At 39.3% G+C, this 16,262-nt stretch overlaps 1 protein-coding gene across 1 annotated transcript in view; it reads left to right on the forward strand.

The window, feature by feature from the left end:
* Window positions 1-16,262, forward strand: part of LOC136884359 (putative inorganic phosphate cotransporter) — a 91,911-nt gene that overhangs the window by 4,411 nt on the left and 71,238 nt on the right. The window contains exons 2-3 of the mRNA XM_067156486.2: window positions 6,677-6,818; window positions 13,474-13,676. Coding sequence (XP_067012587.2) covers window positions 6,692-6,818; window positions 13,474-13,676 — 330 coding nt within the window. The 5' untranslated portion in view covers window positions 6,677-6,691. The remainder of the gene's footprint in view (window positions 1-6,676; window positions 6,819-13,473; window positions 13,677-16,262) is intronic.

The following is a 16,262-nucleotide window of genomic DNA, read 5'->3' on the forward strand; positions in this document are numbered from 1 at the left end:
AGTACTGCGCGGGAACTGCCTGCACTTGGCAGAGCGTTTGGAAGAGGAGGTGCTAGAAAGAAACCTAAAAGAAGAAACAACTGAAAAACAAAATGCGCACAGCGTCAAAGTATCTGCCTCTGCTGGGCTGGATTTACCCCCGCCGCGTGTGTTTGAGGATTAAACAACAAGCAAAACAGTAATCACCACCACGTTCAGTATAGATTATTACGCCTTCAGTCTGCAAGCCTATGTCCTCTGTTTACAAGCTCTGTGACCTCGTTTAATTCCACACCTTGTAGCATTAAAAACTGAGTCCACCCATCACCGCATTCTCCTTGCTGTACTTCTCTTACCCTCTATGCCTGAGTACATTATCCTCCATTCCTCTCACATGACCCCACTTCGAGTGGCCTCCTCTCATTATTCCTACCTTTCTACCAGCAATCACTGTCATTACTTCCATGTCTGATACTTCTAACTTAGGAATAAGATGTTGTAAGTCCACTCAGTCAAGTCTCTCAGAAAATTAATCGCAATCGATGATGTACATTTAGGACTGTCGCCCAGGCAGCTTTACTTGGTTTGTTCTTTTCAAAGAACTTCCAAATTTTTCGAACATTTTCCTTGATAAATTATTCCAACCTCTTACTCCTTTCCTTTAAATGAATATTTGCCCCAATCCGTTCTCTTGAATTCAAACTTTATCTTCATATTATGATCTTTCCTACTTTTGAAAGCTCCACTGAAGCTTACTCTTCTACTTACGTCATTCCATGCCATCTCTCCACTGACAGCTCGAAACATACCACTTAGTAGAGCATTTCGTCTCCTTATTTCCGAGTCTTCCCAGCCCAAAGTTTGCAACATTTTCGTAACACTACACTTTTGTCAGAATCAAATACAGTAGAGACAGGGCGCGACACTCAGCGAGATATCGAGGGACAGTTATTAGAGCTCTCTCTAGCGAATGGACCTGAGAACTACTGATTCTGTCATAAGAGCACGTGTATTTGTGTGTGAAGTTTTTGGTGTTATTTATGCGTTTTCAGTGAGTTGACATAATTAAATAGTAGCGTGTGTCATTTCTTGATATCTCCTCTCAACATGAGGGGAAAGGTATGTGCTGTGTTTGGCTGCAGTAACTATGAAGTACAGAAGAATGCGCGGTCTTTCTTCCGTTTCCCTCGTGACAAGAAAATGTAAGTAATATTGTGTTTGCATATATATTCTTCCGGTGACAAAGAGATGTTTATAGTACTTCATAATCTTCTGACCTGCTCGACCCATATTTTAACTGGCTTAAAATATAATACGCATATTTATTCTATAGTGCAGCAGTTAACCTTCAATACGGATGTGTTGTTGTAGGTGTGATCTGTGGGTTTTGAAATGTCACAGAAGTGATTTGGATAAGGTGTACAAGAAAGAAGGGACGTTACGCTTATATAAGAATTATAAGATCTGTTCAGATCATTTCCAGGCCAGCGACTTTAAAAATCCTGAACAAAATATGGGTGACTTAAGAAATGTACACATTTTGTTGAGGCAATATGATGATGCAAATTTGCTTTACCCTAATGTAATAGCAAGTATTGCTTATAGGGAAGTTTTAAATGTTTTTAAGGTTAATATTTTCTTTCTCTTAGTAGGCTTCATGTTAAGAGGAAAATTGTCCAGATTTTAGATGTTAATTCATTGCATCATGTATGTAAGGAATGTGCAGATATTTTTTATTGACAAGTGTCTTAATGTGATGATAAAATGTTTTTTAAATGAGAAAAAAGACAAATCTAACCGTAAAAGTTCAGGCAGGTAGGACAAAGCTAAAAAAGTAATGCATAAATGAAAGATCAAGCAATTTCACAGCAGTCCATTTCACATCTTGTTTATATGTCTAATTTCAGTCTTTGAATAATAACCTTTTAAATAATTCTTCATTCATTTATCCAGAATTGCTTTAGCAACTTAGAAGTTAATATCTTAATAACACTTTCTTTCTAGAGGTAATTTATTTATTCATTTTCGCATATGCATTTCCATTGATATTTGAATTTAGCGCTACTTTTCAGGTCAAGTCACTAGGAGTGCCACCGTCGAATTGTGTCCCATTTTAACAAGGCTAAATCTGTAAGTGTCGCGTATTGTCTCTGCTGTATTTGTCGGAAATCACCGCGCTGCATTTCTTTACATTGTTCCCAGTTCTCGTATCAAGTGAGGGTCCCTCTACTTTACATGCTTACTGCAACCGCTAAATACTCTCATAACCACGTAAAGAGATCTGTAACCTTTCTTAACGGCATCGTCGCTAACACCTAGAACCTACACTGTTCCCCATGAACACTAGTTAAAACTGAGAGGACTTGGTGAAACTTACAACTTGACTTTTCATCCTATGTACATTCTGCTGTCCATCTCAGTACATTGTTCAAGTCCCCCTGCAGCCGCTCGAAACAGACAAATATGAACATGGTTTCTATAGTTCGAGAACTTGCTTTTTTCTTAGGGAATACCATTGATCTCACTGCATTAGCTTTGCTACAGCTGGATACTTGTTAGGTGTCAGCTCATTGGTGGTGAAGAAGACACGTGTGTCACGAACTGTCAACTTGACATTTATAGGACAAGTCACAACTGAAATAAACGTTCAGCTACCGGAGTTGTCGGTGACACACACCTTGGTGATAAGGATAAAGCTATATTTATTTTCCCATCAGCAGCCGTTGAATACGTTCGTGTTTCCTTCCATTGTGGAGCAAAAGTTACACTAACCTCTCGGTAATGATTTACTGTGATTCAAGGATTGACATTACCAATGAGGACAAAGGTTCCGAGCGCTACAACAAGTTACAGCAGTAATGAACAAAGCAAATGTAACACAAACGTCAAAAAGAAATACTGAGAACGTTAAAACGAGGATGAGTGGAGCGCCTATGTGTTTGGGGACATGGAATAACCACTATTTGTTGCACTTCTTTCGTGAGGTTACTACATGTTGCCACTTTTCCCTTCTATTTCATGCTTCAACACCTTTCCCCCCCCCCCCACTTTTATCTACGTTTTTAAAAGATTAGACAGAATCTGTTTCTTCTTTAACACTTCTTGGGCGTAAACTTTCATAAAATCGAATGCTTCATTATTATGTACCGGGCGAGTTGGCCGTGCGCTTAGGGCCGCGCAGCTGTGAAATTGCATCCGGGAGATAGTGGGTTCGAATCCCACTGTCGGCAGCCCTGAAGATGCTTTTCCGTGGTTTCCCATTTTCTCACCAGGCAAATGCTGGGGCTGTACCTTAATTAACGCCACGGCCGCTTCCTTCCCATTCCTAGGGCTTTCATGTCCTATCGTCGCCATAAGACCTATCTGTGTCGGCGCGACGTAAAATAAATAGCATTGTTATGTGCCCCGGACGCAATGGACGCAGAAGTCATGAAGTAGACCCAACAACAAACTTGCATGGCTACAAGTATTTGCCTGATGTGATTCAGAGTTTGGAACAAGTTGATGAGTCTTAGGGAGGACTTTGATGGATTTGCTAAAGATAAATTCGAGTTAAATTTGAAGAAACTCCCTTTACGAGTGCTGACAAGATATGCTCCATTGGTTTCTGTAGATGTCGAGTATACATAAGAACCTACCGAGCGCAAAAGCGCCAGCGACTTACTGTAAAAAAACATTGAAATGTTGTGTGCAATCTAATAATACAAGTGTATTAATTGTTCGAATCCAGTAAATGGGATAAGGGAAGTTCATTTAACTGGTTTAAACGTTAATAACGTGACTGATTTCATCAGCACCTTTTTGTATGCATTTTGCTGTGTATTTTCAGAACTTTCTCCCCCTTTTCTGACAATACTTTCCACATTGAAATCCTGCCCCTACTAATCAGGATACACTGAGTTCTACTGGATGTGCTACATCAGTTGGATCGATTATATGCCCGCTTTTTGTTACTTAGTTCACATTTAACACTATATTCACCTTATTTGTTAATATATACTCCTGTATTGCTTCTGTTTGCATGCAGTATTTCCTTTGGTGATTATCAAATCTATAATTATACATTATTCAAGAAAACATCTCTATATTCACCTTATTTGTTAATATATACTCCTGTATTGCTTCTGTTTGCATGCAGTATCTCCTTCGGTGATTATCAAATCTATAATTATACATTATTCAAGAAAACATCTCTAGAATACAACATGTCTGACTTTGGGTTTTAGAAAATATTAGCCCCCATCTTAGATAGTAGTGTTGTCAGGCTTTATAAGCACTAAAACACGTACGGGTGAAAGTGCGAACTGTGTCGCGCATGAGGATTTGCTGCCGTTTTACGGCCGGATGCCGTTCGCGACGCCAACCCTATGTGGACGGGTGCAATCACTATTGCGTGTTCTTGTGGTGGTTGTCTGCATCTGAGCAGGAGAGTGTTGGGACAAACACAAACACCCAGTCGCCGAGCCGGAAGAATTAATCAGACGCGATTAAAATCCCCTACCCGGGCGGGAATCGAACCCAAGGGCCTCGGGGCTGGTCATTCAGCCAAGGAGTTGGTCAGTACATTCAATTACTGTGGAAGGATTTTACGACTGACAAATCTTCAGTATTTTCAGGTAACAGTCGTGTTCTGCTGTCATGAATAATGTTTCAGTATTGTGAGAAAGATCACTCAGCAGTACTTTTACTATCTCTTTTCATCCAGGGTTTCGTTGCAGGACCCTATCAAACTTTTCCCTTCCCAGATGTTTGCTCAAGACTTCTTTCACAATCCTAAGGAAGGAGCACTTCTCTCCACATCTGTTTACTGAAGTTGTCTTCAGGAATGTAAACTTTGATCGTACCGATGGGCATGACATGACTTTCTTGACTTCTCTTATACAGATAGCATCCTCATCGTCCATGGCCTAAAACAACAACAACTTCAGACAATAGATAAATTAATAAAAGCGACAATGAAATGTGATGGTACCGGTAGTCCACAACCACAAACAGGTAACAGGGAATTCCTTACTTCAAGCTTGGCAGAAGTTGGGACCTCCAGTGATCCACTGCTTCAGCCAGTAGAACTTGGAAGACTTTAATTTAGGCATTAATTAGGCCACTTTAAACAGCAATCCTCATCACTTCTTCAACACGATCTCAGGACAAAGCGTCTCACAATTTGCAGTGGGGTAAGGGTATATGGATGTGTTCGACGTTGATTGGTCCTCGCATATCATCCTAGGAGGTGGCTGAGGTGCAAGGCTTCGTGGTCAAATTGTTCCTTGTTTGTCCTGAAGTAAATTCCCCAAGCGCTATTTTTGCATTCCCCTAATTGTTAGTGGAGAAAACAGAAACAAGAAAATAATTTCTTCGAACACATCAGCTAGAATATAATGGAATGGAAGAAAATTGGATACTTCAAAAGATTGTCAAAAGGCATTAAATAACCAATTATATTCCAATTAGGCAGGAACCCCTGAAATAGGAATTCATAGGCGCAATACAACCAAGAAATTCATGCTAAATAAAAGCCTAGAAATGATGTATATCTTAAAAGCCTAAATTTCCTTCTATAAGAATAAAAGAGATAAAATAGGCAAAATCTCATCCCTAGTTATCAGTCTGTATAGCCTCCGTATCCCTCTATACTGTGTTTCACGAGAAGTCGTTTGTTATTTTCTACTTAGCACTCTCGTCTTCCTTTCTTGAGCCCTTGTAATCACTCGTGTTTCAACAGCATACATTCTTGTACAATCTAACCTTCATTTGGCAGCACCCCAGTCAGCTCATGGTCTGACACCGTGGTTAGCCGGTTTGGTGGAAAACATTAACCATCAGAATGTTGCCTCGCAAGGTAGGAGAGGTGGTGTCACTAGTTTGCGAACCAAAAGCCTGAATTCGATTCGAAACCTCTCTGCACTGTTCCTATGGAGTGAGGGCATATGGCGCTGCTAATGGCGATTCGTCCGTCGGATGGAGACGATAAGTCCTTGAACACACATCGTGGTATTATTCGACAGGAGTAGGCTATGTGCCGACAGCGGGTTTCATCCTCTCCTTACCTCATTATAATCATCATACCACATCTAGATGCGCAGGTCAGCCATGGGTGTCAAACTGAAAGAACTGCACCAGGTGAGCTGAACGTGTCCTCGTACATTCCCTGCACTTTGTGTTCAGTTCTCCAACATTCGACTCCAAGTAGGCAACACCTCATCCTAGCTCGTGTCCTCATCCCGAGGTGGTGCAGTTCTTCTCAGGCACTACACCACGTACCAGCCCTCCTGCCATTCTTAAAATATTCTCCACTGATGACCATGTATTCTAAGTTATCTTCACACGGTTTATTCTTGTTCCTCACACCTCCAACTCTTTTCTCCATTTTTCCAATTTCTCCTTAATTTTGTCCTTGGAAAACATCCAAAAGTTTCTGCTCTTCGCGTCTTCCACTAGCACACCCGTCACCAAATCGAACAAGGGCTAAAAGCTGATCCTTGAGGTAGTCCAACATCTACCGAGAAGCCATCTCTTGACTTGAGACTGTTACATCTCGTACATTTCTTCAACCAAAACGTTTCATCTTCAGTTCTTCTTAGGCACTACAACACAAACCAGCCCTCCTGTCATTCTTAAAATATTTTCCATTGATATCTGTTCTGTAAAAATACGAAAGGTCATAACTCGAATAAAGACGCCATGTTATTGTTTAAAGGTAAACCACTCAAACATGGTGAACTCGAATGCAATTAGGAAGATTTCTGCATCAGCCGAGGACTACATCAAGGCCCTTCAAGCGTTCGCTCGGCAGCACAAGCAAGAATTACCACCATCTGGAGAGGTGAAAGACACCACAGGTAAGTGTAGGCACGTCTTGCTATATCAATAATTTTGGTCTTATAGAACCATAACACCATGGGTATCTGTGGACGGACCTCTACACTGTTTGTTTCACCCGTGCACAAGCAGGATCGCTCGCTTGCTAGTTCAGTTTTGACATGTAGGCCTATAAAATACATGGTCGGAATGAAAAACCCCTACTTTAACACGCATAAGTTTTATCTTTTGTATATTAGCCACGGTCCTCGCATTTTAAGCCTGGTAGGCACTTTTTACATTAGGAAAAGTTTTAAGTCTAGTAAAAGTCATGGAAACCATCTTCGTCACGTTAACCTTAACGTCGCACCAGTCCTCAAAGATCTTTAAATATGCAGATGTCGAACGACTAATGTGACGTCACTTCTGTCACATATTTTGTCGCGTTATACGTCATGGCTTGCCGTGTCAAGAAAATAAGGTGAAATTCTTTACGTTTCGCAGAAAATATTATTTTAGAAGCCTTTCTCGTTGACACTCGAGATTTTCTTCTGATGACGCAGAGCACAGTTCTCTGCGAAACGTAAGAAATTTCAGCTAATTTTCTTGACACGGCATAAGCCTATACAGTATCATGTCACGGGCCGTGAAAGCATCAATGGCAACATTAAAAAAGGCTGTCCTAAAAAGTACACAAATTAAAAATAAAGTAGGAAATTCACGTTTAACTTACCATCTCTCTCAGCTTTCGAACGATGTGGCCCTCTGGAAAACGAGCAGTACACACAACAGCACTTGTTTTTCTTCGGCGTTGAATTTAGCCTGGCATTTTCCTTAGCAAAATGTTTCTTCGAGTTTCATCCACTGGAAAAGGGAATACCGGCACATATTTTCCTTTATAATCATTTCTTTTGCAGTCGGGAACACAAAAATACTATTAGGCATCTTCAGTATTCACTTAAGCAACCACAAAAGATAATTACAGATGAAGTTCAAAACAATCATCCCATTTGTTTTAAGAATCGCAAGAAGGCAGTCAATGAGGTAAAATTATATATTTACAAAAATATACGTGAAAATATCACCGCTAACACTCAGCTCTATATTTCCTTCCCAACATCATCAGCTGATTTTGTTTTCCAAGTTGCTATTGTACCTGGCGGCACGATGAAAGATCACGTTGGGAGTGGCTATAACAGCAAGACCATGGGGTGATAATGGCAAGATTAATACGATGCGATCCAACTGGCGGTGGACAAAAGAGAGCGTCTTTTAAATGTTGTTCAACATTTTACAGCACAGTAAGCTGGCGATTTCAGGTAAAATTAAACTGATAATTATCTATTACTTTTGGAAAAAGATTACTCCAGATAACGTCGAGCAGCTGCCCGGCCTATAATTGCTCTAACAGGTTCCCTACGAGGTTGTAAATATCATCCCACAAGTGAGCATGTTTAATTAATAATAATAATAATAATACAGGTAATAATAATAATAGGTTTATTGCAGCCAATGGCCAATAAATACATATACAGATTAATTTTCTTCACTATATCTCACTATAGATTTTGTTCTTTTCAAGCAGTTCTGTAGGTGATATCTCCCATATTGTTTACCACAAAGTTCACAAAAGCAGTTTAATTAATGTAAATGAAATGAAATGGCGTTTGCCTTTTAGTGCTGGGAGTGTCCGAGGTATATGTAGTACGCGAACCTTTTTTTGATCCCTGACCTCCCTAGTACTGAATGGGAACTTGGAATCAAGAAAAGGTTTGCGTACTATAAATATCCCAGGATATGATACGCATCTGTAAAGAAATACAAATGTATTGCTTACCATGTAAACTCAGTTGTTGCTTTTCTTCCCCCTTACTTTCATCCATTTCAAACTTTATGCATAGCAATACAGAATTAAGTAACCTATAATATTATAACCTTACAATTTTTAGGATTACGGTATTTAAGCGGCTATGGTTTTTAGGGTAGTAATTTTCGAGAATTTTGAATGTCGAGTTACCTGTATTATAGTGATTCAGAAGTAGGCCTATGGTGTAATCATTTGAAATTTTAACTAGGAGAGATTGCCCAGAACATGAAATAAAGAATCATCAAGGTATTTTCTGTGTAGTGAGAGAGATCCTGCTAGCACTACATTTAGGAAGTTGGCTGTCACACACGGCAATCAAAACACAGATGGACAAATAGGATTTATTTCCCTTTGCAATGTTCAAATTATCGCAGCTATAGGCCTATTGATTGGCAGTTTAGTAAAATATCAGAGGCATTAGCCTAAACATATCTTTTGTGATCAACCTTGTGTGCCTGATGTCTAGAAATTGCTTGCTAGGCCATGTTACTCTAGGACAATTAGTAATGTGAATGTTATTGGTTTGTACGTCCCACTAACTACTTTTACGGTTTTCGGAGACGCCAAGGTCCCACAAGAGTTCATTTACGCGCCAGTAAATCTACCAACACGAGGCTGACGTATTTGAGCACCTTCAAATACCACCAGACTGAGCCAGAATCAAACCTGCCAAGTTCGGATCAAAAGGTCAATGCCTCAACCGTCTGAGCCACTCAGCCTGGCAAGACCAATCAATCAATCAATCAATCAATCAATCAGTCGATCGATCAATCAATCAATCAATCTTCTGTCATTAAGTTAAGCATAGAATATACTGTAGACATTATCACATATCTGTTGTATGTTGACAATAATATGGTATCACAATTATCATTTAATGCCGAGTCTTACCTATTTTTCTTCTGCTAATTGTGCAGTACCTATTTTTAATTAGGCCTACATAAAAAATTGTGATGAAAGCAGTCTAGATCCTTCATGACAGCAGGCCTAAAAGGCCATGGAATTAAAACGGAGGCTAAGAATTCTTATAATAATGTATTAATAACCCGCGGTTACTCGCATGGTGAGCGCGGCGCTCACCTTCGTACTATATTGCTTCTTGTTGGAATGTTACAAGACCTCCACCTTTGAAAGTCCCTGTACCTTTGTACCAAATTATTATGAAGGGGATGTGTCAGTCATTTTCATTATATTTGAAAACAAACACCCGCAATTCATTATTAGGCACGGCAGTGTATGTTTGGTGAGCGGTGCGCTCAGTAGCGAGGAACTGTGCTACTTATATTTCGCTCATTGTAATAAGTCAGGGTTTGTTTTATGCTTGTGTTTAATGCGAAATGTTTATACTTTGGCTGTTGTTAGACAATATTTACAGGTTATTGTGGCATCCAGTGATCAGATACTTTCGTGGTTGTGTGAAACGAAGGAGGAAAGGTCTTGAACATCGAGACTGATGGTAATGAAACAGATGAGGTTTACGAAAGTAATCATAACTCTGTTTCAGAGTGTCTGCACGTTCTGGGGAAGGAGAGGAACTTTCGTTTATAGCAAACTGTGACATCAATGTACATAGCTTGTTTCACGGCTGGATGCCCTTCCTGACGCCAACCTCTATTGAAGAGCTAATAAAGATGAAATAAATGATGGTGAACAAAGTTGGCTAAATAGGTGGAAGGAATCGGCTGTAGTCTATGAATAAAAACTGCCCCACCATTTGCCTCGAAGCGAAAACAGAAAACCATTCTCAGGACAGCTAACGGTGGGGATCGAACTCGCGCGTCTCCCGAATGTACAGATTTTCTCCATAGCCACTCCACTCGGCGGTGTTCCTAAATAAATAACTATCTCAAATTAACATATTAAGAATACCTGCATCTTTATATGGGCATATTATAGCCTTCAAACATAAAGGTGAGCGCTGTGCTCACCAGCGAGTAACGGCGCACGTAAGGACCTAGCGAGTAATGCCGGGATAACAAGCCTAATTTAAATACACTAATCTTATGTCATAATTAATATGAGGAATATAGGCTAATCACATATAAGTTACTGGTACTGCAATTTTGTTTACATTTCCCAGATCACTGTTTTACATCTCACTAGCTGCTTTTACAGTGGAGGTAGCGGAATTTCAGCCTGGAGGATTCTTTTAAGTGCTAACAAATGTATGAACACAAGGTTAACGTATCTGAGCATGTTCAAATACCACCAGACTGATCTGAGATCGAATTTGCCAACTTAAACTCAAAAGCCAACCCTGTACCCTCCTGAATCACCCCTTTGCCCCTTTTCATTTTAGTAGGCCTATATAATTTTCATTGCTGTTGCCAGTTTTTTTAGCCTATGTTACTAATGTTTTCAACACAATTAAAAATATTTTTGCATGAAAATGTTGATCAGTTCACTGAAGTTATTAATGTGAATATGTGAACATTTATTTCTAATTGCAGTCGTCTTCAAGTTCATAACGTGAGAACATTATTCCAACAAAGACTTTGAGACTCTAGGTATTTCATCTCAAACAAAAGCTAAGCTAACTGAACTGAGAAAATTTGCCATTCCATTCCATATTTCTTAAGGCAAGTGTCAACTTATCCTCATTACTTACAATATTCCATAAATCCTTCACTGTTATTCATACAATTCATTTATCTGTATAATGATACATATAAAGATGTTTTTTGTTACCAGGTTAGTAATAGGTGCTCTTAAATGCTATTGGAGTGAAAGAAAGACTTACTATTACTATTTACTATGAACACATTAAAGCCAGTTGGATAATACTGAAACAACAGCTAACAGAGCTTCTGAATAAATGTCTTTTAGAAAGAAGTATACTATGCAGATGTAGATATTCTGTACTGAAAATACTCTATAAAGGGAAGGGAGATGCAAATGATCCAAATTCTTATCAAGGAATGACATTAGAAAGCAGACTATTAAAGATTTTAACAAAGCTAATATCAAACAGGTTGGAAAAACTCTTAGCACATTGTATCCCTCAAGAACAATTTGGGTTCAGAACTTGAAGATCGACCATTCATGCAGTGAAACTGAAGAAGCTCTGAGAGTGCTAAAAAGGAAGTTATATGCTATATTCATTGGCTTTTCGAAAGCCTTTGACACAGTCAATGGGAATATTGTATTGAATAAGTTAGAAAGTATCCTCGGAGACAACCACATCTTAAGACTCCTTAGAAGCATATTATCTGAAGACCATGGATCGCTCCATCAGTCAGTACACTATTGTTTGATATAGGAATACATGATGTAGTACAGGCCAGTGTCTCAGACCCTGTTAAGATATTAATCTATGCAGACGACATTGTTTTATCATCACAGTGTCAAGACAAATTACAAGAATCTTTGAACAGTTTAACAAAATGGGCTAATGAAAATCAGTTAAATATCAACAAAAATAAGACTGTGGCTATTCTATTAGGAACGGAGGCAGAATTTCAAGCAGAGACATTTTCATGCATGATGACACAAAAATCAACATAGTTAATAAATATAAACACTTGGGAATGACCTTGCAGATTTGAGGCAGAGGGGTACAAGCTGATGCGTTCATGCCTCTTTTTGCCATACATGAGTTTCACTACAAAATTTGTCAAAATAAGAAGTGCTGGACTTGAATTCCAAGTGCAGATGGTGTAACAAGCTAAGTGATAAGTACCATGCCCTTCAGTGCAAGTAAAGGAGTTATCTTTAACTGAACTCAATAATGTACCATGCCCATTGTGCAAACCTCCCTCCTAGTTAAATACGTCAATGAGGTATTATTAACCTTTATTTATTTATATCTGCGGCCATTGGCTGCAATAAAGCTTATTAATTAAATGATACTAGATACAGGGTTGCCAAAACCAGGATATTGTTGCAATTTGAGATTTAAAAACCAAGACATAATTTACTTATTACTACAGTTGATATGGTATAAGGAAGTATTAACCCTAAGAAAATTATGTTAATATGTTTGTATCAACTTCATTTAAAATAATGAGTATTACCAAACTGCATACTTACAATACAACTTCTCAGAGCTAAGAAGAAATGAAAGGAACTTGGTCTGATTTTTATTTCAACTGACATGTTCCATGTTTGTTGTACTTTTAGCATTGCATTTCCAGGCCATTGTACAGACATAAGAGAAAAAACACTCACATTATTCCCAGGAACAGAGAAGTATTTTCCTACAATTTTGAAGACTGTTCCCAAGAAACACAATAATGGAAAGTAACTACCCATTTCTTGTTGGACTTGGTATTCTCAAATTTTTTAACCTTTGTGTCTGCCAAAAAAAAAAAATCCAAATTTACAAGCTGGTCAAAGAGAAGACCCTCATCCAATATGCTGCCTCAGCAGCTAAGTGGTAGTGTATCCAACTCCTGGCTGACATTCTTATTGGTGATCTCTGGTGGCACACTCAGTCTATCTGGTTAGTAAAAATCTGCTTTCCTTGGTAGAGAACAACAAAACTCAGTTCATGAGGACATTTCAGAGTTTATCATCATCATCAATTATATTAAACATATTGGGCTCTTTTTCTCCTGTATTTGTCCCATGTTCTTCATCTTCTTTCACCTGTGTATACCTCTCCCTCTTCTTGTACAGTATATTTATCTCATTTTTCCTTTTCCATCGCTTCTCATCTCAAGAAACAAGAATTCTCGAGAATGAAAATCTTCAGAGAGATGTGCTCATTCTTCACCCGTCCCAGTTCTTCCACATCCATTTTTTCTCAGCCCCTAACGAGCTTGTTTCTGCTCCCTAGCTGCATCAGGAGGGCAGACTTGACATGAATAACTTGTTGCTCCATATTCCAGATGTGCTGAAAGTGCGCTATGTGTTTGGTGTGATGGGCCTGCTGGGTGTTGCCATCCTGTATGCTCTCAGAGTGAACCTCTCGGTGGCGATAGTGACCATGGTGAACATCACAGCTCTGAGCACGGGGCTGGAAGACCAGAGCAACAACTACTCTAACGCTGATGTGTGTCCTGGAAAAGCGTCAGAGCCATCAACCAGATATGTAAGTACTTAAGCCATGCTTTCACTCTTCTGTGGATACGACTATGGAAGGAAGGAAGTCTAAGTACCCCTCCCCCCCCAAGCCTGTGATAAGAGGTGTCTAAAAGGGGGACCCTAAACTGTGGGTTGGCAACCACAAAATCCCTAGCTGAGTCTGACATTTCTTCTCCTTTCTGGTGCCAGTCAACTTTTGTTCTCTTCTGATCATGACATTATTGAGTTTGTGGTACCTAGTGAGTCCTTCAGTTTCATGCCCTTCCCTTCCTTTTTCCGATTCCTTGATTATTCGAAGGATTGTGTCTCTTCCTCATTATCTTCTGATTAGTGTTAATAAAGGTTGGTTTCCAGTTGCACAATAATCACCACTACCAGCTCATCTCCCTCTTTTAATCATAACAGTGTTAGGTTCCGGAAGCTACTTCCTCCCATGCTAAATAGCATATCGAGTCAATGAGATTTCCTCAGCCTACTTACCTGCCACTAGGTTTTCTGCCTTTCCCAATGGATATTTATCTCTGATAGGTCCTTCGTAAATGGTCAGCACCAGGTGTTGCATGGCTTTCCTTTTCCTCAGTGTCCACCTGAAGGCATCCACATCACTGTACTTTTGGGGATACTTTCATATCCATCCATATTGCAGTCTTCTTTCAGTAATTATTTTGTCAATTTACGCAGACCACTTCATTCATAGTGTGGTTGTAATACCTTGTCTTTAGAACTCGTCTGAGGCACTGTTGATGAAAAGATATTGTGCTTGTGAGCTACCTTTGCTCACGTCTTCAAGTTTAACATGCATTCTGAGCCATCCACACCATAATAGGTGTGTACAACTGTAACTTTACTGTTGTGGAAAGTGAAATTGATAGCCATATGCAGCTCATTTGTAGGAAGACTGTGATGGCTTTTCCATTATTCTGCTGTTGAATTCAGTATAGGCACCACACATACAATTTGAATGAGAAAAAAACATGGACAAATAGAACTAACAAAATGAAAAAAAGTTCAATTTCTAATCTGGTCAACGTATAATAAGAAATGCCTGTCAATTGACACTAAGATCCAATACTATAAAACTGTAACTCTCCTGGAAGCCACTTACATTTGTGGAATCCTGTTGCAAATTAAAACGGAAGGAGAAACTCCTCAAAACTGAAAGAAGAATTATCAGAACTTGCATAAATTAAAAAAGACCAGGTCGAAGGAGTCTGGAGAATCCTTTCTAATGAAACTATCTATTGAGAGATTTACCCAATCACCAGCACAATGAAGAACAAAAGAATCTCATATTTCCTTCAAATCATTTGATGCTGGAAAATTGGCTGTTACGACAACTAGTAATTAGAAATCTTGGAAAGAAGACAGGAGGACAATGTATCCACAAAATTCAGCAAGATCTCAAAGCAGCTGGACTTGAGGTAGCAGATGCAGGGAACAAAAATAAAATTAACACCCTTTTTAAGACTCACAAATTTTCAATAGAAATGACACACAGAAGGGCCAAAGCAATTTCAAACAAATTGAGGAAATGGACTGTCAGAACGAATGCAGTACAACCTTCAAAGAGAAAGTGAATGTGGAACGACTCAAGTGGTCCAATGTGGTCAATAAAGTTAATAATAAAACGTAAACAAGCCTTCTCGGAAAGAATGAAAACCTATTGGAAAAACAAGAAGAACCCACAGAAGAACTGATTGAGTTATTTTCTTAATGTCTTCCAATATTGGGAGAATTCGCTGTTGCTGCTGCTGCTGCTGCTGCTGCTGCTGCTGCTGCTGCTGCTGCTGCTGCTGCTGCTGCTGCTGCTGCTACTACTACTACTACTACTACTACTACTACTACTACTACTACTACTTCTGTAAGAAGTTCATTAGTGATTTGCAATGTATGCTATCAAGTACCTTTTTGAAGTTGGTGAAATTAAGGTACATTGGATGGTTAAACTCGACGCATTATTCAAATACCAAAAAATTGCTCTGAGCATGATGAAAGCCAGCCTGTTCCTCTCGTAGACAGTGGTCCGCTGAAGCTTGCATTTTTTAGGAGAATGAAGTACGAGATTCTGCCTGGTACCTCACCAGTTTGTGGCAAGAGTCTGTACATGCTTCTGTGCTTCTCTTTCATTAGCTTAGACCATCAGTCTTTGAAGGGTCAGAATACTCATTTTATCTACAGAATAGGGGCTAACACTCTCATTATTTTGTCCCTGGAAACTACAGTCACCACCAGATGTGATTTAAATTCAATCACTTCTCATTTCCTTCTCTAATAGTCGTGTAATCTGTGTACACACAAACAGGCTGATGGCAGGTGAAAAGTTCCTGCCCTGCCTGATCTCCTGATATAAATGCATGCAGCGTCTTAAGTCAAGGTGATATCCAAATAAACGATGGGGGTGAGCAGACTTTAAGAAAAGGTGAAGTGGAACTCAACTTCTACCAACACAAAAATATAGCGGAAATGTTTTTCAATGGAGATGGCTACACTGCATCACATGGGAGATTAATTGATCCTTGAATGATATTTACTCCTCCCTGGATGGTGTCGACTGTTTGAATGGTGGACCCTGAACTGAGTGTAAAGTGTTTGT

The sequence above is a fragment of the Anabrus simplex genome, chromosome 12 (genome assembly GCF_040414725.1).
Source record: "Anabrus simplex isolate iqAnaSimp1 chromosome 12, ASM4041472v1, whole genome shotgun sequence".
Taxonomy (NCBI): Eukaryota; Metazoa; Arthropoda; class Insecta; order Orthoptera; family Tettigoniidae; genus Anabrus; species Anabrus simplex.